The sequence below is a fragment of the Lipophrys pholis genome (genome assembly GCF_963383615.2).
Source record: "Lipophrys pholis genome assembly, contig: SCAFFOLD_52, whole genome shotgun sequence".
Classification (NCBI taxonomy): domain Eukaryota; kingdom Metazoa; phylum Chordata; class Actinopteri; order Blenniiformes; family Blenniidae; genus Lipophrys; species Lipophrys pholis.
In genome coordinates, this window is record NW_028292091.1 from 47,884 (window position 1) to 70,000 (window position 22,117).

The window sequence follows — 22,117 nt, forward strand, 5'->3', positions numbered from 1 at the left end:
TGCAGGTTCTTCATGTTGTCCCATGTGATTTCAGATGTTTCCTCTTCACTATCTCTTGTTGTCTGTGAGCTCTGTGTCTTGGTGGTGAACTGGCCTTCTTGTCTTCTGAAAGTATCTCCTCCAAAAGAGAAGAAACCATCGCCTCCTGCTGCACCTCCTGCTGCACCTCCTGCTCAGAGAGTAGCTCTTCCTGCAGGTATCTTCTCCACTGTTGTTGGTGAATATCTGTCTGGCTCCACCTTCTTCTTGGTGTCTGCTCTCAGGCTCCTTCCAGCAGCTCGACCCACCATCTTCTGTTCTTGGTCGTCATCTTTGCATCTATTATTTTGAATGTTTTCCCTCCAGACGAGAAGAAACCTTCAGCACCAGCAGCAAAACCTTCAGCACCAGCAGCAAAACCTTCTGCACCAGCAGCAAAACCTTCAGCACCAGCAGCAAAACCTTCTGCACCAGCAGCAAAACCTTCAGCACCAGCAGCAAAACCTTCTGCACCAGCAGCAAAACCTTCAGCACCAGCAGCTCCTCCAGCAGGAACTCCTGCTGCTCTTGCCGGAGTTCCTTCCACTGTTCTTCCTTGTGCAGGTAGTTTCTTCTCCATGTGCTGTTGTGAGACTCTGTTTTAGTCTGTGGGACCTGCTGCTGGTCCCTGTGTCTCCATGTGCTCTTGTGTCTTCTGCTGGTGACTACTGGTGTTTTGTCCTTTGAAGTGTCTCCTCCGGTGGAGAAGAAACCGTCTCCACCCACGACAATGACAACATCAGAACAAATTGCAGGTATCTTCCTTCTGTTTGTGTGTCTACTTCCTGTCTGATGTCAGACGTGTTGGGTCGAACCAACATCTACTTCCTGTCTGATGTCAGACGTGTTGGGTCGAACCAACATCTACTTCCTGTCTGATGTCAGACGTGTTGGGTCGAACCACCAGTGACTTGTTGAATCTTGCCATGTCTTTCTGCACTGATCTAACCGAGTTGGCGTTCTCCTAGCTGGAGGCGTCGCAGCGGAGAAGACGGAGTCTTCTGCAGACCAGAAACCTTCTCCGAAAGGTAAACGCTTCGCCGGAGCTTCTGCTTGTGGGAAGTTTGAGTTCTTATTTTGTATCTTTAAGGTTCCACATTAACAGTTTGTGTTGAGTGACAACTGATGATTGAGTAGATTAGACAGGTCACTGACCCTGTTACAGAAGGTTGTTGACCCTGTTACAGTCAGATCATCGGACTTTCTTGTGGAACAGCAGTGACCCTGCATGTCTCACTCTCTCTGGTTGTGTCTGTCTGGTTGTGTCTCTCTGGTTGTGTCTGTCTGGTTGAGTGTGTCTGTCTGGTTGTGTCTGTCAGGTTGTGTCTGTCTGGTTGTGTCTGTCTGGTTGTGTCTGTCAGGTTGTGTCTGTCTGGTTGTGTCTGTCTGGTTGTGTCTGTCAGGTTGTGTCTGTCTGGTTGTGTCTGTCTGGTTGAGTGTGTCTGTCTGGTTGTGTCTGTCTGGTTGTGTCTGTCTGGTTGTGTCTGTCAGGTTGTGTCTGTCTGGTTGTGTCTGTGTGGTTGTGTCTGTCAGGTTGTGTCTGTCTGGTTGTGTCTGTCAGGTTGTGTCTGTCAGGTTGTGTCTGTCAGGTTGTGTCTGTCTGGTTGTGTCTGTCAGGTTGTGTCTGTCAGGTTGTGTCTGTCTGGTTGTGTCTGTCAGGTTGTGTCTGTCTGGTTGTGTCTGTGTGATTGTGTCTGTGTGGTTGTGTCTGTCAGGTTGTGTCTGTCTGGTTGTGTCTGTGTGGTTGTGTCTGTCAGGTTGTGTCTGTCAGGTTGTGTCTGTGTGGTTGTGTCTGTCAGGTTGTGTCTGTCAGGTTGTGTCTGTGTGGTTGTGTCTGTGTGATTGTGTCTGTGTGGTTGTGTCTGTCAGGTTGTGTCTGTCAGGTTGTGTCTGTGTGATTGTGTCTGTGTGGTTGTGTCTGTCTGGTTGTGTCTGTCAGGTTGTGTCTGTCAGGTTGTGTCTGTGTGGTTGTGTCTGTCAGGTTGTGTCTGTGTGGTTGTGTCTGTCAGGTTGTGTCTGTCAGGTTGTGTCTGTCAGGTTGTGTCTGTGTGGTTGTGTGATTGTGTGTGTTGTTGACCTCCATTGATGTGATGTAACTGCTTGCAGACATGGAGCCGGTTTCAGCACCAGGACCGATTAAAGGTATCGACCATCTTCTTGGTTCTCTCAAACACACTCCGTCCTTCAGGAGTCTTCACGTCTTCCTGCGTTTGTCTCATGTGTGGTTCCTCGTTCTGAACATTGATGTGTTTTCCTGTTCTAAACTGTCTTTACTGCCATTTACCACAGTGTCTCGTAAGAAAAAGCCCCAGATTCCAGGTGATACTCCTGAATCGCTGCAGCAGAAAAGGACACTCAGTCGAAAACCCAAACAGGAGGAATCGGAACCCGAGGTGGTGATGCTGAAGAAGGTTCCGTTCAAACCTCCAGAACCTGAAAAAGAAGTCGTTACCCAACAAGCCCGAGTCAGGAAACATCATGACGAAGAACTCTGGGTTCATCAACTCCACAATAGGGAAGACCGAGAGATAGTAACCCTGGCAAGAACGGAGCGAGTGTTCAGCGCCACTGAGGAGACGCTTCGGTTCGGACAGTCGCAGGAAGCTGAGAGAGTCTCAGTGGAAAGAAAAGCTGAAGCTTGGACCAGAACAGAGGAACCTCTGAAAGAAAAACCCGAATCTGTGAGTGGAGTCAAGAAGAAAATAACTCGGCTACCAAAACCAGACGAGCAGCGAGAGTCCGTCAAACTGAAACCCTTTGAAAGCCTTCAAGAAACGGAAGAGCCAGAGTCCACTGAACTGAAGACGCGGTCCAGCGAACACTTAGAGCCTCGGAAAGGAACTCAAGATGAAAAACCTCAAGTGTCCCAATCTCCCAAAGAAGAATTAAAAGTCTCCCGACTTCAAGCCGGAGAAGGCGGAGACACCACAGAGCAGGAGGGCCTTCAATCTGGTGAAAGAAAACATCAGAGACGAGAACCGAAACCTGAGGAAGACAAAGAACCAGAACCACTGAGTGCAGGCAAGAAAAAAGTAACTAAAGTACCGAAAACCGAAGAGCAGAGAGAGTTGGTCAAATTAAAACCTGCTGAGAGACCTACAAAACCAGAAGAGGAACCTCAGAAGATCAGACTGAAAAAGGTACCGACAAAACCCAAGGAGCCGGAGAAAGAAGTCGTGACTCACAACGTGGAAGTGACGAGGCATCATGACGAAGAACTCTGGGTCCACGGACTCCACGACAGAGAAGATCGAGAGATAATCACACTGGGAAGAACCGAGCGAGTGTTCACCGCTGAGGAGGAGACCTTCCAGCTGAGATACTTTGAAGAAGTCGAGAGAATTTCAGTGGAAAGTAAAGCAGGAGAAGAAACGAGGACAATAACAACAAAACCTCGGAAGGAGGAAGAACCAGAACCACTGAGTGTCGACAAGAAGAAAGCAACCAAAGTTCCTCAGCCAGTGGACCAGAAAGACTTGGTCAAACTGAAAACTTCTCAGAAACCTGAAGACCCAGAAGAGGAACCAGAGAAGATCAAACTGAAAAAGGTACCAAGAAAAGCCAAAGAGCCGGAGAAAGAAGCCGTAACTCATAAAGTAGACGTGACGAGGCATCACGACACAGAGCTGACCGCTCAGAAGCTTCGAGATCGAGAAGCTCGAGAGATAATCACTCTGGGAAGAACCCAACGGGTCTTCACTGCAGCCGAGGAAACATCTGAGCTCGGGATTCTGGAGGAACCCGAGAGTCTGGAGGCAGTAGACCAGAAAACAATATGGACAAGAACCCCGACAGCACCAGGAGATCCAGAACCTGAGCCAGATTTAACAAAGAAGAAAATCAAGAAGCTGCCGAAGAGCCGTGAGGAGCCAGAGGTGGTTCTGCTGAGACCGTTTGAAAGACCTGTGGAACACCAAGCACCTGAACCTCCCAAAGCTCAGACAGGAAGTGAAGCAAAGACAGACGCAGAGCGGACTCCGTCCACCAGAGTCCAGATCCCGACAAGGAAAGATCCCATGGCTGCTCCAAAACACCAGGAGTCAAACGTTCTTCTGACAACTGCAGACACTGTGCAGGAGAAAGAGGAGGTCCAGAAGACCACCAGAACCATCTCCACACCTGACAAAGAGAAGGAACCACTTGTGTTGAAGCCTTCCACCAAAGTCACCAAGCCTGAAGAACATCCAGAACAAGCCCCACGGGACAAACTGGCCAAAGAGCGAGAAGAGCCACAGACCAGGGAACCAGGAAGGACCTTACCTCACAGCCTGGAGGAACAACCGCTGAAGAAAGAGGAACCGGTTACTCCGGGCCAAAAGCCCAGTCCTCCAGGAAGGAAACCGCTTCCACCAAAACACACGGAGACCTTAAAGAGAGGCGTGGAGCTCAAGAAGACTCCGTCGCCCAGGGTAGGCAAAGAGAAGGTCCAAGACCAAAAACCCCTCCAACTTACCGAACAGCTCAAGAAGGTGGAGCTGAAAGAAACCCTGTCACCCAAGCAGCTGGAGAAGGTCCAGAAGATTCCCAAAACTCTTTCACCAAAAGACTCCACTGAGACCGTCACGCTCAGAAAGGTCCCGAAGAAGAAGTCATCAGAACCAGAGTCTGTGAAGGGGGACAAGGGTCAGATCCCCCTGGTGAAGGAAGTGTCTCCTGGAGCGGTCCAGATGAAGCGGGTCACCACCCAGCCCGAGGAGGAGGTGGATGAGGAGGTGGAGGAGCAGCAGCAGCAGGAAGAGGAAGAGGAGGCCTGGGGCTGGGAGCTGGTTCCTCCTGATGAATGGGAAGGTGGAGGTGTGGACGGAGCTCGGGAGACTCCCGGTTTCCCCGGCGCCAGACGAGGTGAGGTGGAAGTCCACCAGCTAGAGAACCTTCATCATCCTCATCTCCAGTGGTCTGCCAGCTAATCTTCATCGCCTTCCTGAATTCCATCCAGTCATCCACCACTCCTCTTCATCCCTCCATCCAGAGCCCATCTTCTTCTCTCCGTCCCTCCATCCATCCTTCATCCATCCTTCATCCGTCCTTCATCCGTCCTTCTTTAATTCCTTCTTTAAACCCAACAACCTCCATCACATCTCTGAATCAGTGTTTGTCTGTTTGTCCAACATCCGTCTATCTTCTGATCACTCCTCCATTCTTCACTCCATCCATAATCACACTGTCCACCTTGTCCACTCTCCTTCACTGTCTTCAGTAATTCAGTCTTTGTTTGTCCTCCTGCACCACGATGACCTCGGTGTTACCGAGTCCTTCCATCATCTTCTTCACTCACTGAGCGTCTCCAATGTCCTATTGTAGCTGTAGCGTCCTCGCTGCTATCATGTCAGCTGCAAGCATTTCTCTGATCATGGCTCCTATTTTCTGCTGGAGTACTGACCCAGACAGTGGAGTACTGACCCAGACAGTGGAGTACTGACCCAGACAGTGGAGTACTGACCCAGACAGTGGAGTACTGACCCAGAGGATTTACATCATGTCTTCTTTTCTCTGATCCAGATGGGAAACCGTCGGAGGAGGCAGCGAAGGGCCGAGGCCGCGGCTTCGGGGGTGAGAACACTTTGGCTCTACCACGAGACCCTAACCCACGAGATCCTAACCCACGAGATCCTAACCCACGAGACGACGGCTTCATTCACACTAGTTTCTTTTTTAATATTAACCCTTTAATCTGGGCTCAGCGGCCAGCCTGACTAAACCCGGGTCAGGTCCCGCCTGGTTCTTCACGAGCCAATCAGAGCTTCACATGGCCCCGCGCGGCGGCCACGCACCTGCTGCACTTAGCATTAGCATGTTCGGTCTTCTTAGATCCAGCCTCACAGTTCATGTCCTTGGCCCCGCCCCCACCACAAGGCCATTTCATGTAACCACGGTTTTAGTCCGATCGTCCACACGGCGTCACTTAACAACAACAACAATGGCCGACTTCCTGCTGCAGATGGAAAATGTGGATGAACAACAAACGCTTCTAGACCACACACACACACACACACACGTGTTGTGTTTGTTTCCAGCGTGTGAGCTCGATGTGTGTTCTCCGTGTCTTCTTCTCCATTGCACGTGTAGTTCTGTGGCGGCGCGGCAGCGCCGCCTACAGGCCCGGCACATGAACTACATTGGTTTGAGCCGTGCTGATGTTGCCGTGTGGACGGGAACCTTTGAAGAACGGCGGGGAGTAAAAGATGGTTTTGGCTGGTGTGGGCGGGGCCTAAAGTTTGTACTGAAGTTTGTGTGTTGCGTGTCTTTTGCGTTGTCGGTGTCGGCAGAATCGGGAGCTGCTTTGACCTCCAAAGCTTCATGTTTGATTCGATGAGCTTCAAACTTCCATCTTTGAATGACGTTGGTCTGTGAAACTGACTCCAGGAGTTTGTGTATTTGATGTTGCAGCGAGACAGACCCCATCTCCTGGAGATGGAGGCCGGGGGCGGGGCCTGCGGCCCGGCGGGAAAGGCCCCTCCCCCCCGGAGGAACCGTTCGGGGGGTTCAAGCTGAAGGCCGTCCCCCTGAAGTTCATCAAGAAGCTGCAGGACATCGTGCTGCAGGAGGCGGAGTCCATCGGCTCCTCCGCCGTCTTTGAGTGCGAGGTGTCCCCGTCCACCGCCATTGCCTCCTGGATGAAGGACGGCAGCAACCTGCGTGAGGGACCGAAGCACAAGTTCACCGCCGACGGCAAAGACCGGACGCTGCACATTGCCGACGTGCAGCTGTCCGACACCGGAGACTACACCTGCATCGCCAAGAACGCCGGCAAGGAGATCTCCTGCACCGCCAAGCTGGTCGTGGAGGGTAAGACTCACACACACACACACACACACACACACACACACACACACACACACACACACACACACACACACACACACACACACCGGAGCTCCCTGTTGTTTGTTGGTAAACACTGCCTCCCCACCCCCCACCCCCCCACCCCCACCCCCAGAGCTACCTGTGAAGTGGCTGGCCGAGCTGGAACCTGAGACGACCTGTATGAAGGGGCAGCCAATGTATCTGACCTGCGAACTGAACAAAGAGCGAGACGTGGTCTGGAAGCGTGACGGCGCCCTGCTGAAGACGCGCGCCGGGAAGGTGGCCGTCAACGTGATCGGCATGCAGCACGCCATCACCATCCAGAATGCCACCGACGAGGACGCCGGCGCCTACAGCTGCGAGGTGGACGGGCAGGAAGACGTGAAGACCACCACTAACGTCAAAGTTATCGGTAAGAGTGAAGACTGGGGGGGTCAGCAAGGACACTTCTTGTACTTCCTGTAATGGCTGTACTTCATGTACTTCCTGATTCCTGAGATAAGACGGTGAGAGTTTGATTTTGTCCAGAGTCTTCTGGTAGCTCTGCAGGTCTGCATGAGTCCTCAGTGTTCAGTCTGACCCCGTTTGACCCCCCTCCCCCAGAGATCATCAAGGACTGGCTGGTGAAGCCTCTGAGGGACCAGCATGTCAAACCCAAGGCCAAGGCGACCTTTAAGGGCGAGCTGTTTAAAGACACGCCCAACTGGAGGTGGTTCAAAGGCGATGCGGAGCTCGCGCCTTCCGACAAAGTTGAGATCAACAAAGACGGGAAAGACGTCACGCTAACGATCAACAACTGCCAGCCCGGCGACGTGTCGGACTACACCATCGAGGTGGAGGACCGCCGCTACACCGCCAAGCTGACGCTGGGAGGTTGGTCGCATGTACACTGAAGTTTGGTCGTGATTTCATCTTGAGCACCTGAACAAGCTGTCGGTTCGTAGGAAGACGGACAGCTCTCCGACAGGGATGCTAATGCTAATGCTAATCACAATGGGACACCTTCCATGTTATTGTCACTATGACGGAATCAGTTGATGATGAATTAGGCTCCTCCTCTAGACTTTATTGAAATAGTCGAGTGCTAAATGCTAAAGCTAGCAGTTGGCACAGTGAGCGCCGGATCAGGATGATGATGGTGAGTTGGTTCTCAAGCGTTGGTTGATCTCTGATCATTGATTGTCGGTTCAAGAACGCGAGGCGGAGGTCCTGAAGCCACTGGCCAGCGTGGAGGTGGTGGAGAAGGACGAGGCCAACTTTGACACAGAGATCTCGGAGGACGATATCGTTGGTGAATGGAAGCTGAGAGGACAAGTCTTGGTCAGAACTCCGGTAAGAGTCCTCGACACGGCAAACCACTGAGCCACTGCTCGGCGGGTATCGTTCACCAAACACTCTCGTCTCTAGTCCTTACTGCCTCACCATCTGTTTCTGTCTGTAGTTATACTGTAGTAATACTATAGTTATACTGTAGTTTGTACTTATACTGTAGTTATACTGTAGCTATACCATAGTTTGCCTGTAGTTTGTACTTATACTGTACTTATACTGTAGTAATACTTGCTTGATAACGCTTGTGTTTCAGACGTGTGACGTGCGAGCGGAGGGTAGGAAGCGCTACCTGACGCTGAAGAACGTGCAGCTGGACCAGGCCGGCGAGGTGTCGTACCAGGCGCTTAACGCTGTCACCAGCGCCATGCTCACAGTGAAAGGTAGGACGCCGCGCCGCTCTGGCCGCGCCGCTCTGGCCGCGCTGCTCTGTTGTCTTGTGTTGGTCGTCTTGGGAAAGTGTTTGAACAACGGCGACGGTAAGAAACGTGTCTGCTCTGCTTCTGCTCTTGTGAACAACGGACGAATCGGCGTCTCCCAGAAATCGAGATGGGCTTCGTAGAGCCGCTGACGGAGGTGTCGGTGCCTGAGAAGAAACAGGCTAAGTTTGAATGCAGCATAACGAAGGACGTGACAAAGGTCATGTGGCTGCGGGCGGGTGACATCATCACCCCGAGCCCCAAGTATGAGATCATTGACAACGGGAAGAAACACATGCTGATCATCAACAGCTGTGAGTTTGATGACGAGGCCGAGTACGCCGTGGAAGTGCTCGGCCACAAATCCTCGGCTCGGCTGTCTGTGGAAGGTAAGTGTCCGTCGGCGGCGCGCGGCTCCGCCCACGGCTCCACCCACGGCCCCGCCCACGGCTCCGCCCACGCTTCCTGTGCTGACTGTGTGTGCGCTCACCTCGTTGTTCTAGGCATCAGGCTGAAGTTCGTTCAGTTGCTTGAGGATCAGACGGTGAAAGAAGGTAAAACAGCTCGTTTTGACCTGGAGCTGACGCACGAGAACGTGCCGGTGGTCTGGTACCGCAACGAGGTCAAACTCCACGTGAGCCGCACGGTGCTCACGCACGTGGAGGGAAAGAAACACTCACTAGAACTGAGGACGGTGACTCTAGATGATACCTGCCAGATAAAGGCAGAGGCCAGAGGAATTTACTCCATGGCCAAGCTGACGGTCGTAGGTAACGGAACTCTTCTTTACCTGCTGGTGTTCCGGTGCTACGCCCTCCAACACGCACTGTCTGACTGCTGTTCCTTGCTTTGCCTGCAGAGGGCGACGCCGTCTTTGTGGTCAAGCTGCAGGACTACACGGCCACCGAGAAGGAGGAGGTGACGCTGGACTGCGAGCTGAGCAAAGACGTGCCGGTGCTGTGGTTCCACCAGGAGAAGGAGATTACTGCGTCCAAGATGGTGGTGATGAGGTCGGAGGGCACGCGCCGGTCCCTAGTCCTGAAGAAGGTGGAGCAGAGCGACAGGGGCAGCTACACCTGCGACTGCGGGACGGACAAGACGTCGGCTAACGTCAACATTGAAGGTAAGCCAGGCGCACGCAACACGGCTGAAGAACCCTAAAAATCAATAACATCACTGAAGAACCCTTAAAATCAATAACATTACTGAAGAACCCTAAAAATCAATAACATTACTGAAGAACCCTTAAAATCAATAACATTACTGAAGAACCCTAAAAATCAATAACATCACTGAAGAACCCTTAAAATCAATAACATTACTGAAGAACCCTAAAAATCAATAACATTACTGAAGAACCCTTAAAATCAATAACATTACTGAAGAACCCTTAAAATCAATAACATTACTGAAGAACCCTAAAAATCAATAACATCACTGAAGAACCCTTAAAATCAATAACATTACTGAAGAACCCTAAAAATCAATAACATCACTGAAGAACCGTCTAACACAGGGGTCTCCAGCTCAGTGGACCGGGGGCCGCTGGAGGCAGTCTGGGGGAGAATGGGGGCATCAGGGGTTCCACAAAAAAGTTGTACAAAAAATCCTCAAACGTCATTATGAACAGTTTGATTTAATGATTTCTTCTGAACATGAATGGAACATTTTTCAATTCAGTTTTATTTTATTTGTAAAGCTCTAAATCACATCAACCAACATCTCAGAACCTCTTACAATGATAGAGAACAACAGAACCCAACTAAACCTTCCAGAACCTCTTACAATGATAGAGAACAACAGAACCCAACTAAACCTTCCAGAACCTCTTACAATGATAGAGAACAACAGAACCCAACTAAACCTTCCAGAACCTCTTACAATGATAGAGAACAACAGAACCCAACTAAACCTTCCAGAACCTCTTACAATGATAGAGAACAACAGAACCCAACTAAACCTTCCAGAACCTCTTACAATGACAGAGAACAACAGAACCCAACTAAACCTTCCAGAACCTCTTACAATGATAGAGAACAACAGAACCCAACTAAACCTTCCAGAACCTCTTACAATGATAGAGAACAACAGAACCCAACTAAACCTTCCAGAACCTCTTACAATGATAGAGAACAACAGAACCCAACTAAACCTTCCAGAACCTCTTACAATGATAGAGAACAACAGAACCCAACTAAACCTTCCAGAACCTCTTACAATGATAGAGAACAACAGAACCCAACTAAACCTTCCAGAACCTCTTACAATGATAGAGAACAACAGAACCCAACTAAACCTTCCAGAGCAGCAGATGGAACAAGCAACAGAGGAAACCAGGAAGAACTCCCTCTCAGGAAGAACAGTTCATAAGAAGTCCCTCTTCAGGAAGAAAGGGGGCGGAGCCTAGACTCTGGAAGGGGGGGGGGGGGGCATCCGCCTTGACTGGTTGGGGGGAGAAGTACATGGGATAGGACAGGGAGAGAGAGGAATAGAAGAGGGAGAGAGAGAGGAATAGAAGAGGGAGAGAGAGAGGAATAGAAGAGGGAGAGAGAGAGGAATAGAAGAGAGAGAGAGAGAGGAATAGAAGAGGGAGAGAGAGAGGAATAGAAGAGGGAGAGAGAGAGGAATAGAAGAGAGAGAGAGAGAGGAATAGAAGAGAGAGAGAGAGAGGAATAGAAGAGGGAGAGAGAGAGGAATAGAAGAGGGGGAGAGAGAGGAATAGAAGAGGGGGAGAGAGAGGAAGAGAGGGGAATAGAAGAGAGAGAGAGAGGAATAGAAGAGAGAGAGAGAGGAATAGAAGAGGGAGAGAGAGAGGAATAGAAGAGGGAGAGAGAGAGGAATAGAAGAGGGAGAGAGAGAGGAATAGAAGAGGGGGAGAGAGAGGAATAGAAGAGGGGGAGAGAGAGGAATAGAAGAGGGAGAGAGAGAGGAATAGAAGAGAGAGAGAGAGAGGAATAGAAGAGAGAGAGAGAGAGGAATAGAAGAGAGAGAGAGAGAGGAAGAGAGAGGAATAGAAGAGAGAGAGAGAGAGGAAGAGAGAGAGGAATAGAGAGAGAGAGAGAGAGAGAGAGAGAGAGAGAGAGAGAGAGGCAGACAGGCCAGAGAAGTACAAATACTAAGAAAAGTCTATGATGAGCGTTGGTCTGATGATGAACCAATCTCAGTCTGGAGTTTAAGGGCCGTGCTGTGGGGGGGGTCCCAGTGCTGTGGGGGGGGTCCCGGTGCTGTGGGGGGGTCCCGGTGCTGTGGGGGGGTCCCGGTGCTGTGGGGGGGTCCCGGTGCTGTGGGGGGGTCAGGGTGCTGTGGTGGGGTCTCGGTGCTGTGGGGGGGTCCCGGTGCTGTGGTGGGGTCCTGGTGCTGTGGGGGGGGGGGTCCCGGTTCTGTGGGGGGGTCCCGGTGCTGTGGGGGGGGGGTCCCAGTGCTGTGGTGGGGTCCTGGTGCTGTGTGGGGGTCCCGGTGCTCTGGGGGGGTCCCGGTGCTGTGGGGGGGTCCCGGTGCTGTGGGGGGGTCCCAGTGCTGTGGGGGGGTCCCGGTGCTGTGGGGGGGTCCCGGTGCTGTGGGGGGGTCGGGTAGTAGGACCGTGGTAAGTCCACTCTGGGAGTCTTGGGTCTGATCCCCTGGATCCTGCTCCCCTCCTGTCAGGATCTGGTGGCTCCAGTAATGTTGTTACACAGAGAGAAAGAAAGAAAGACAAGAAACAGAAGCTCCAAATGTAGAGTTCCTCCCTTTAACGGGAGAGAGGAAATCCCCTCAGCAGTCTAGGCCTAGAGCAGCTCAACTTAGTGCTCCTATTTTATTCCTAATGAGAAGCTCTATCAAAGAGGAAGCTTTTTAGTCTCCTCTTAAATAAACTAATGGTGTGGGCCCTTCGGACCGAGGCTGCTAGTTGATTCCAGAGTAAAGGAGCCATATGGCTGAAACTCCTGCCTCCTCTTTTACTTTGAAGGACTTTAGGGATTACCAACAGTCCTGCATCCTCAGAGCCAAGGGCTCGTGGAGGGTGAGACCCTTCTAGAAGTTTCTCCATATAGGACGGAGCCTGGTGATGAAGAGTTTTAGATGTGATCAGAAGGATGTTGAATTCTATTCTAGATTTGATCTATTATTTTTTAACATTGAGTGAAGATCATGAAGGGTTCTCCTGAACATGGGTTCTCTTGCCTCCTCCTTGCTACCAGAGACTTGGTAGTTCTTCTTCTCACATATCTGAGCCACATTTGTCTTGAGAAAGAAGCAGTTGAGACCCTCAGAATATCTAGAACACGGGTCGGGAACCTGCTGCTCTTTGGTTCCTCTGTTGCGGCTCCTTGAGCCTCGGTTCCCCTGCAGTACATCCCTGAGCACAGTGGTGGACGGTATGGTACGGTAAGGCAAAGCACACCCAGAACACCTGTGTTGCTCGGTCCTACAGAGAGTACGGTACCACTGCAGAAAGTACGGTACCAATACAGAGAGTACGGTACCACTGCAGAGAGTACGGTACCACTGCAGAAAGTACGGTACCAATACAGAGAGTACGGTACCACTGCAGAGAGTACGGTACCACTGCAGAAAGTACGGTACCACTGCAGAGAGTACGGTACCAATACAGAGGGTACGGTACCACTACAGAGGGTACGGTACCAATACAGAGGGTACGGTAACATGTTGGCGGGTGGAGAACGAGGCAGGGATGTAACGTCGTTACACAACAATAGTGAACGAAGAACGTGAAGGGATCTGCAGCTCTGGATCTCTGCAGCTCTGGATCTCTGGAGCTCTGGAGCGGTGAGCAGCCACTGTGGGGCGCCATGTTTCAATACATCCAGTCCAGTGAGAGCAGAGCGACGTAGTGACCAGTACGATGGTGACTACGTCAGGAGGAACGAGGCTTCATGCTGATGCTCACAGCCACATAGAGCGGCTAACGCTCTCTCAACTCTGAACAATAGTGACTGACACAACAACTAAAGGAGACTGAAAGCCCCCCCCCCCCCCCCCCCCCCCCGCTCACGGTTCTAAAGCCCTGATCTCCTGCACAGATCCTCCATTTTATTACTATGGAGCGTCACAGAGCTGATCGCTGCAATGCATCATGGGAGTTTCTGTTGGTGGTGTTTTCGATGTAGTTATTGAGGTTATATTAGGTTTGTAGTGTTGGTCATGGTTGTGTTGTGTTGGTTAGTTCATCTAGTTTAGTTTATTAGTTGTAAGTTGGTGAAGAGGGTTTGTGTGTAGTGTCGTCCTGCCAGGGTCTTCCTGTTGGTCCCAATGTCAAAATAAAAGCCTGTAGCCAGTATAAAAGATAAGTTCAACTTCTTGAGCTCTTCTTTACACGACTCGCTATAAATTCACAGCGGTTGTGAGTTTGTTTAATCTTTTCTCCAGAAAAGTGCAGAACCTCCTGTCCCCTGAGCTCCTGGGTCTGAGTTGGTTGATGCAGTTGTCAAACTTCAGGCTGCCAGTAGGAGGCGCCTTTCTTTCTGTGCTGCCAGAGCTGGCTGAGTGCCAACGTCCCCTGAGCTCCTGGGTCTGAGTTGGTTGATGCAGTTGTCAAACTTCAGGCTGCCAGTAGGAGGCGCCTTTCTTTCTGTGCTGCCAGAGCTGGCTGAGTGCCAACGTCTAGCCCCCCCCCCCCCTCGCGGGCTGCACCAATATTATACTTTCATATCAAGGTGGGGGCCACAGAATATGGTCCTGCGGCCGCGAGTCTGAGGCCCCTGGTCTAACACAGTAACGGTGCTGAAGAACCGTTGACATGAATAAAGTCCACCCAGAGACGGTTCCTGGACAGGAAGTCCAAACCTCCATCAGCGTCACAGGAAGCTGATAGAACCTGGTTCTTGCTGTTTCTAACCCGTTCCAGCACGTGACATCAAGATTGTACGACCGATTTATGGGGTGGAGCTGTTTGACGGAGAGACGGCTCGGTTTGAGGTGGAGATCTCAGAGGACGACGTACACGGACAATGGAAACTGAACGGAGAAACCCTGAGTCCTTCTGCGGTGAGCATCTGACCTCTGACCTCTGACCAACAACATCTGACCTCTGACCTCTGACTATTGACCTCTGACCTCTAACCTCTGACTATTGACCTCTGACCAATGACCATTGACCTCTGACCTCTAACCTCTGACTATTGACCTCTGACCTCTGACCATTGACCAACGACCATTGACCTCTGACCTCTAACCTCTGACTATTGACTTCTAACCTCTGACCTCTGACCTCTGACCATTGACCAATGACCATTGACCTCTGACCTCTAACCTCTGACTATTGACCTCTAACTTCTGACCTCTGACCATTGACCAACGACCATTGACCTCTGACCTCTAACCTCTGACTATTGACCTCTAACCTCTGACCATTGACCTCTGACCATTGACCTCTAACCTCTGACCATTGACCTACGACCATTGACCTCTGACCTCTGACCAACGACCTCTGACCAACGACCTCTGACATCTAACCTCTGACCATTGACCTCTAACCTCTGACCATTGACCTCTGACCTCTAACCTCTGACCTCTGACCATTGACCAATGACCATTGACCTCTGACCTCTAACCTCTGACTATTGACCTCTAACCTCTGACCATTGACCTCTGACCATTGACCTCTGACCATTGACCTCTAACCTCTGACCATTGACCAACGACCATTGACCTCTGACCTCTGACCAACGACCTCTGACCAACGACCTCTGACATCTAACCTCTGACCATTGACCTCTAACCTCTGACCATTGACCTCTGACCTCTAACCTCTGACTATTGACCTCTGACCTCTAACCTCTGACTATTGACCTCTAACCTCTGACCTCTGACCATTGACCAACGACCATTGACCTCTGACCTCTAACCTCTGACTATTGACCTCTAACCTCTGACCATTGACCAACGACCATTGACCTCTGACCTCTAACCTCTGACTATTGACTTCTAACCTCTGACCTCTGACCATTGACCAACGACCATTGACCTCTGACCTCTAACCTCTGACTATTGACCTCTAACCTCTGACCATTGACCAACGACCATTGACCTCTGACCTCTAACCTCTGACTATTGACCTCTAACCTCTGACCTCTGACCATTGACCAACGACCATTGACCTCTGACCTCTAACCTCTGACCATTGACCAACGACCATTGACCTCTGACCTCTGACCATTGACCTCTAACCTCTGACTATTGACCTCTGACCATTGACCTCTGACCTCTAACCTCTGACCATTGACCTCTGACCATTGACCTCTGACCTCTAACCTCTGACCTCTGACCAACGACCTCTGACCTCTAACCTCTGACCATTGACCTCTGACCAACGACCTCTGACCTCTGACCATTGACCTCTGACCTCTGACCATTGACCTCTGACCTCTGACCAATGCCCTCTGACCAACGCCCTCTGACCTCTGCATGGTTCTCTGAGAGCGGCTGACGTTCTGTGTCTGTCCCTCAACAGGACGTGGACATCATCGAGGAAGGCGGCAAACACACGCTGATCCTCTACAACTGCAGGGTGGCGATGGCTGGCGAAGTGTCGTACACCGCCGCTAACGCCAAGTGTGCTGCCAACCTGAAGGTCAAAGGTAACGGCGCCGCGGCCTGGAGGCCCCCCTCCTCCTCCTCATGGGTTCCTAACCTTCCCCCCCTCCTCCTCCTCATGGGTTCCTAACCTTCCCCTCCTCCTCCTCCTCATGGGTTCCTAACCTTCCCCCCCTCCTCCTCCTCATGGGTTCCTAACCTTCCCCTCCTCCTCCTCCTCATGGGTTCCTAACCTTCCCCCCCTCCTCCTCCTCATGGGTTCCTAACCTTCCCCTCCTCCTCCTCCTCATGGGTTCCTAACCTTCCCCTCCTCCTCATGGGTTCCTAACCTTCCCCTCCTCCTCCTCCTCATGGGTTCCTAACCTTCCCCCCCTCCTCCTCATGGGTTCCTAACCTTCCCCTCCTCCTCATGGGTTCCTAACCTTCCCCTCCTCCTCCTCCTCATGGGTTCCTAACCTTCCCCTCCTCCTCCTCATGGGTTCCTAACCTTCCCCTCCTCGTCCTCATGGGTTCCTAACCTTCCCCCCCTCCTCCTCCTCATGGGTTCCTAACCTTCCCGGACCGTCTGTGTCTCAGAGCTGCCGCTGAACTTCCTGACGCCGCTGAGCGACGTCCAGGTGTACGAGAAGGACGAGGCTCGCTTCGAGGTGGAGGTGTCACGCCCGGCCAAGAGCTTCCGCTGGCTCAAAGGCTCCCAGGAACTCCAGAGCGACGACAAGTACCAGGTCACCCAGGAAGCTAACGTCTACGTGCTGCTGATCCGCTCGGCCGCGTACGACGACGAGGCCAAATACATGTTCGAGGCCGAGGACAAGAGGACGACGAGCAAGCTGGTCATACAAGGTACTACGTCCTGGACCGCTAGCAGGGCAGACTGCTAGCATAGCACAGGGAGTTAGCAGGGCAGACTGCTAGCATAGCACAGGGAGTTAGCAGAGCAGACTGCTAGCATAGCGCAGGGCCTTTCTGTGTGGAGTTAGCATGTTTTCCATGTGTGTGAGTTTCTTCCGGGTTCACCGGGTTCCTCCACAGTCCAAACAAATACACCTCCACAGGGGGTCCCTGAGCACTGCGCTCTGCAACCGCTGGGTCGGTTCGGTAATATAGTATGATTCTTCTTCTCATAGCGAGTCAGTGTTAGTGCCTCGGGTGCTAATGTCTCGGTGTTAGCACCCCAGTGTTAGCGCCTCTGAGCTAGCGCCTCTGAGCTAGCGCTTCTGAGCTAGCACCCCAGTGTTAGCGCCTCTGAGCTAGTAGCTGCTGTCTCTCTGCTGCAGGAATCCGTCTGGAGTTCGTCAAACCGATCAAAGACGTGACGGTGAAGGAGCGTGAGACGGCAGAGTTCAGCGTGGAGTTGTCTCATGACAACATTCCGGTAGCGTGGTACAAGAACGACGTGCGGCTCCACCCCAGTAAGGTGGTGCACATGTCAGACCAGGGGAAGCTCCACACTCTGGCCTTCAAAGAGGTGACCATCGACGACACCTCCCTGATCAAGGTGGAGGCTATGGACAAGAGTGTCAGCGCCATGCTGACCGTCATCGGTCAGTACAGCTCGCCGTCCCAGGATGTCTGGTGGAGGAAGGTGGAGGAAGGTGGAGTAACAGCAGGTGTTCCCTGTCCGTCCACAGAGGGCGACCTGTACTTCACCACCAAGCTGCAGAACTACACGGCGGTGGAGAAGGACGAGGTGCGGCTGGTGTGCGAGCTCAGCAAGGCGGCGGCCGACGTGAAGTGGTTGAAGGACGGGAAGGAGATCGTGCCGTCCAAGAACATCGCCGTCAGCAGCGACGGCAAGAAGCGGCAGCTGACGGTGCGGAAGGCGGAGAAGAGCAACATCGGTGCCTATACCTGCGATTGCGGCTCCGACAAAACCACCGCCAACCTCAACATCGAAGGTAAGACCAGCCACCAGCTCCACCCACTGCTACACCCAGGGCTCCATCCAGGACTCCACCGTGGGTAGGGTGCTACAGCCACATCTCAGTTGCACCCCCATCTCCCCCGTCTCACCCCGTGCCGTCTCACCCCGTGCTGTCTCACCCCCAGAGCGGGACATCAAGGTGGTGCGGCCGCTCTACAGCGTGGAGATCACTGAGACGGAGACGGCCAAGTTTGAGACGGAGATCTCGGAGGAGGACGTCCATGGAAACTGGAAGCTGAAGGGCGAAGCCCTACATCAGTCTGCGGTCAGTACTCACAGTACTCACAGTACTCTTACTTTACTGTACTCCATTGCGTCTGAAACACATCAGTGATTCACCTTCAGGTGTACAAAAGAATCAATATGAAAACCTTAATGCTAATCCTGTACACACACACACACACACACACACACACACACACACACACACACACACACACACACACACACACACACACACACACACACAAATATACACACACGTCTTTTTGTTGAGTTGCTGTTTTTGATGGTCACGTGACCATCACATGGTCATCACATGGTCATCGTGTGGTCGTCATGTGACCATCGTGTGGTCATCACATGGTCATCATGTGACCATCATGTGACCGTCATGTGACCATCATGTGACCGTCATGTGACCGTCATGTCACCGTCATGTGACCATCATGTGACCATCATGTCACCGTCATGTGACCGTCATGTCACCGTCATGTGACCGTCATGTCACCGTCATGTGACCATCATGTGACCATCATGTGACCATCATGTCACCGTCATGTGACCGTCACATGGTCATCGTGTGGTCGTCATGTGACCATCATGTGACCGTCATGTGACCGTCATGTCACCGTCATGTGACCATCATGTGACCATCATGTGACCATCATGTCACCGTCATGTGACCGTCACATGGTCATCGTGTGGTCGTCATGTGACCATCATGTGACCATCATGTGACCATCATGTGACCGTCATGTCACCGTCATGTGACCATCATGTGACCATCATGTGACCATCATGTGACCGTCATGTGACCATCATGTGACCATCATGTGACCATCATGTGACCGTCATGTCACCGTCATGTGACCATCATGTGACCATCATGTGACCATCATGTGACCGTCATGTGACCATCATGTGACCATCATGTGACCATCATGTGATCGTCATGTCACCGTCATGTGACCGTCATGTGACCATCATGTGACCGTCATGTGACCGTCATGTCACCGTCATGTGACCATCATGTGACCATCATGTGACCATCATGTCACCGTCATGTGACCATCATGTGACCATCATGTGACCATCATGTCACCGTCATGTCACCGTCATGTGACCGTCATGTGACCATCATGTGACCGTGTTGCTTCAGGATGTGGAGATCAAGGAGGATGGAACCCGCCACATGCTCATCCTCTACAATGTGCGTCTGGACATGGCCGGAAGCGTCGACTTCTCTGCTGCCAACGCCAAATCCAACGCTCAGCTTCGGGTCAAAGGTCAGCGCTGGCCGCAGGTCCACCTGTTAAAGCATGACTCAGCATCTCTTTTTCGTGCATCTTCTTACAATCACTTTGTTAAGAAAACAGGTTCACGACTCATCATGAATAAATGCTACTAATGCTGAGTCATTTAATGCTGAGTCGTGGTTTCCACAGAGCTGATGCTCATCACACATATAGTTTGATCAAATCATTTTTCAGTCAGCGACTCAAACTTCTCAAAGAGAAAAAGAACTAACGGCCGAGTCATGTTGGAATCTTCTGCTCCACCTCAGCTCGCTCCATCACGCTGTCGCAGCCACTGAAGGACGTGACGCTGACAGCCGGAGAGACCGCCACCTTCGAGTGCGAGCTGTCGTACGAGGGCATCGCCGTGGACTGGTTCCTCCAGGGAAAGAAGATGGAGGCCAGCGAGCGGGTGGGGGCCACACACACACACACACACACACACACACACACACACACACACACACTCACTCTGGGAGGGGCCAGCAGGGGGCAGAGCAGACTGCTGATTGGCTGTTTGGGTGCAGGTGAAGACTCGAGTGGCGGGGAAAGTTCACACTCTGACCATCAGAGACGTGACGCTGTCCGAGGCCGGCGAGGTCAAACTGACCGCCAAGGACTTCCAGACTGCGGCTCAGCTGCTTGTCAGAGGTGAGTCGCCGCCGGGCTTTCTGGGTCCCCGCCCCGACGGTTCTAACCTTCTGGTGTCCCGCTCAGAGCCGGCGGTGGAGTTCACCAAGCCGCTGGAGGACCAGATGGTGGAGGAGGAGGCCGCGGCCACGCTGGAGTGCGAAGTTTCCCGGGAGAACGCGGAGGTGCGCTGGTTCAGGGAGGGCCAGGAGATCCGAAAGACCAAGAAGTACGACATCGTTGCCAACGGACGCAAGAGGGCGCTCGTCATCCACGACTGCACGCCGGACGATGCCAAGATGTACACGTGTGACGCCAAAGACTTCAAGACGTCCTGCTTCCTGGAGGTCATGCGTAAGTTCAACCATGTTACTGTGAGCAGGTCCAGTTCAGAACCGGGCCGTCGGTGAACACGCTGGTGTCTGGTCCTGGAGGAAGGTTCTCCAGGGTTCAGAACCGGGCCGTCGGTGAACACGCTGGTGTCTGGTCCCGGAGGAAGGTTCTCCAGGGTTCAGAACCGGGCCGTCGGTGAACACGCTGGTGTCTGGTCCCGGAGGAAGGTTCTCCAGGGTTCAGAACCGGGCCGTCGGCGAACACGCTGGTGTCTGGTCCCGGAGGAAGGTTCTCCAGGGTTCAGAACCGGGCCGTCGGTGAACACGCTGGTGTCTGGTCCCGGAGGAAGGTTCTCCAGGGTTCAGAACCGGGCCGTCGGTGAACACGCTGGTGTCTGGTCCCGGAGGAAGGTTCTCCAGGGTTCAGAACCGGGCCGTCGGCGAACACGCTGGTGTCTGGTCCCGGAGGAAGGTTCTCCAGGGTTCAGAACCGGGCCGTCGGTGAACACGCTGGTGTCTGGTCCCGGAGGAAGGTTCTCCAGGGTTCAGAACCGGGCCGTCGGTGAACACGCTGGTGTCTGGTCCTGGAGGAAGGTTCTCCAGGGTTCAGAACCGGGCCGTCGGTGAACACGCTGGTGTCTGGTCCTGGAGGAAGGTTCTCCAGGGTTCAGAACCGGGCCGTCGGTGAACACGCTGGTGTCTGGTCCTGGAGGAAGGTTCTCCAGGGTTCAGAACCGGGCCGTTGGTGAACACGCTGGTGTCTGTTTCTGCAGCTCCTCACGTGGAGTTCAGCAAACCGCTGCAGGACGTCGAGGTCAAAGAGAAAGAATCTGCCAAGTTTGAGTGTGAAGTGAGTCGAGAGTCAGCCAAGGTGAGAAACGCACACACACACACACACACACACACACACACACACACACACACACACACACACACACACACACACACACACACACACACACACACACACACGCACACACACACTCTCACGGTATCCTGGGGCTTTCAGGTCCGCTGGTTCAAGGACGGCAGTGAGATCCGTAAAGGGAAGAAGTACGAGATCGTATCAAAGGGAGTCCAGAGGACCCTTGTCGTCCACAAGTCTGCGTTTGACGACGAGGCCGAGTACGAGTGTGACGCTAGGACTGCCAAGACCTCTGGCATGCTGACGGTCATCGGTGAGGACCAATCACAGCTCAATGTTTAAGTCCCAGCAGGTCTGAGGAGGACCTGGACCCTGAGGAACCACGTGAGATTCCTCTGGAACCACGTGAGATTCCTCTGGAACCACGTGAGGCTCCTCAGGAACCACGTGAGATTCCTCAGGAACCACGTGAGATTCCTCTGGAACCACGTGAGATTCCTCAGGAACCACGTGAGATTCCTCAGGAACCACGTGAGATTCCTCAGGAACCACGTGAGATTCCTCTGGAACCACGTGAGATTCCTCAGGAACCACGTGAGATTCCTCTGGAACCACGTGAGATTCCTCAGGAACCACGTGAGATTCCTCAGGAACCACGTGAGATTCCTCTGGAACCACGTGAGATTCCTCAGGAACCACGTGAGATTCCTCAGGAACCAAGTGAGATTCCTCTGGAACCACGTGAG

General features: G+C 52.5%; 1 protein-coding gene across 1 annotated transcript in view; it reads left to right on the forward strand.

Annotated features, from left to right (window-relative positions):
- Window positions 1-22,117, forward strand: part of LOC308128191 (titin-like) — a gene marked incomplete at its 5' end in the record, with an annotated part of 167,030 nt that overhangs the window by 47,766 nt on the left and 97,147 nt on the right. Inside the window, 26 exon segments of the mRNA XM_080493900.1 lie at window positions 113-196; window positions 346-582; window positions 708-773; window positions 987-1,046; window positions 2,125-2,160; window positions 2,308-4,860; window positions 5,518-5,568; window positions 6,406-6,804; window positions 6,956-7,234; window positions 7,426-7,695; window positions 8,015-8,154; window positions 8,408-8,534; window positions 8,693-8,959; window positions 9,074-9,340; window positions 9,430-9,693; window positions 14,416-14,555; window positions 16,021-16,147; window positions 16,680-16,946; window positions 17,381-18,001; window positions 18,153-18,292; window positions 19,409-19,535; window positions 19,814-19,956; window positions 20,072-20,195; window positions 20,262-20,528; window positions 21,280-21,377; window positions 21,516-21,684. Of these exon segments, the coding sequence (XP_080350026.1) occupies window positions 113-196; window positions 346-582; window positions 708-773; window positions 987-1,046; window positions 2,125-2,160; window positions 2,308-4,860; window positions 5,518-5,568; window positions 6,406-6,804; window positions 6,956-7,234; window positions 7,426-7,695; window positions 8,015-8,154; window positions 8,408-8,534; window positions 8,693-8,959; window positions 9,074-9,340; window positions 9,430-9,693; window positions 14,416-14,555; window positions 16,021-16,147; window positions 16,680-16,946; window positions 17,381-18,001; window positions 18,153-18,292; window positions 19,409-19,535; window positions 19,814-19,956; window positions 20,072-20,195; window positions 20,262-20,528; window positions 21,280-21,377; window positions 21,516-21,684 (7,323 nt within the window).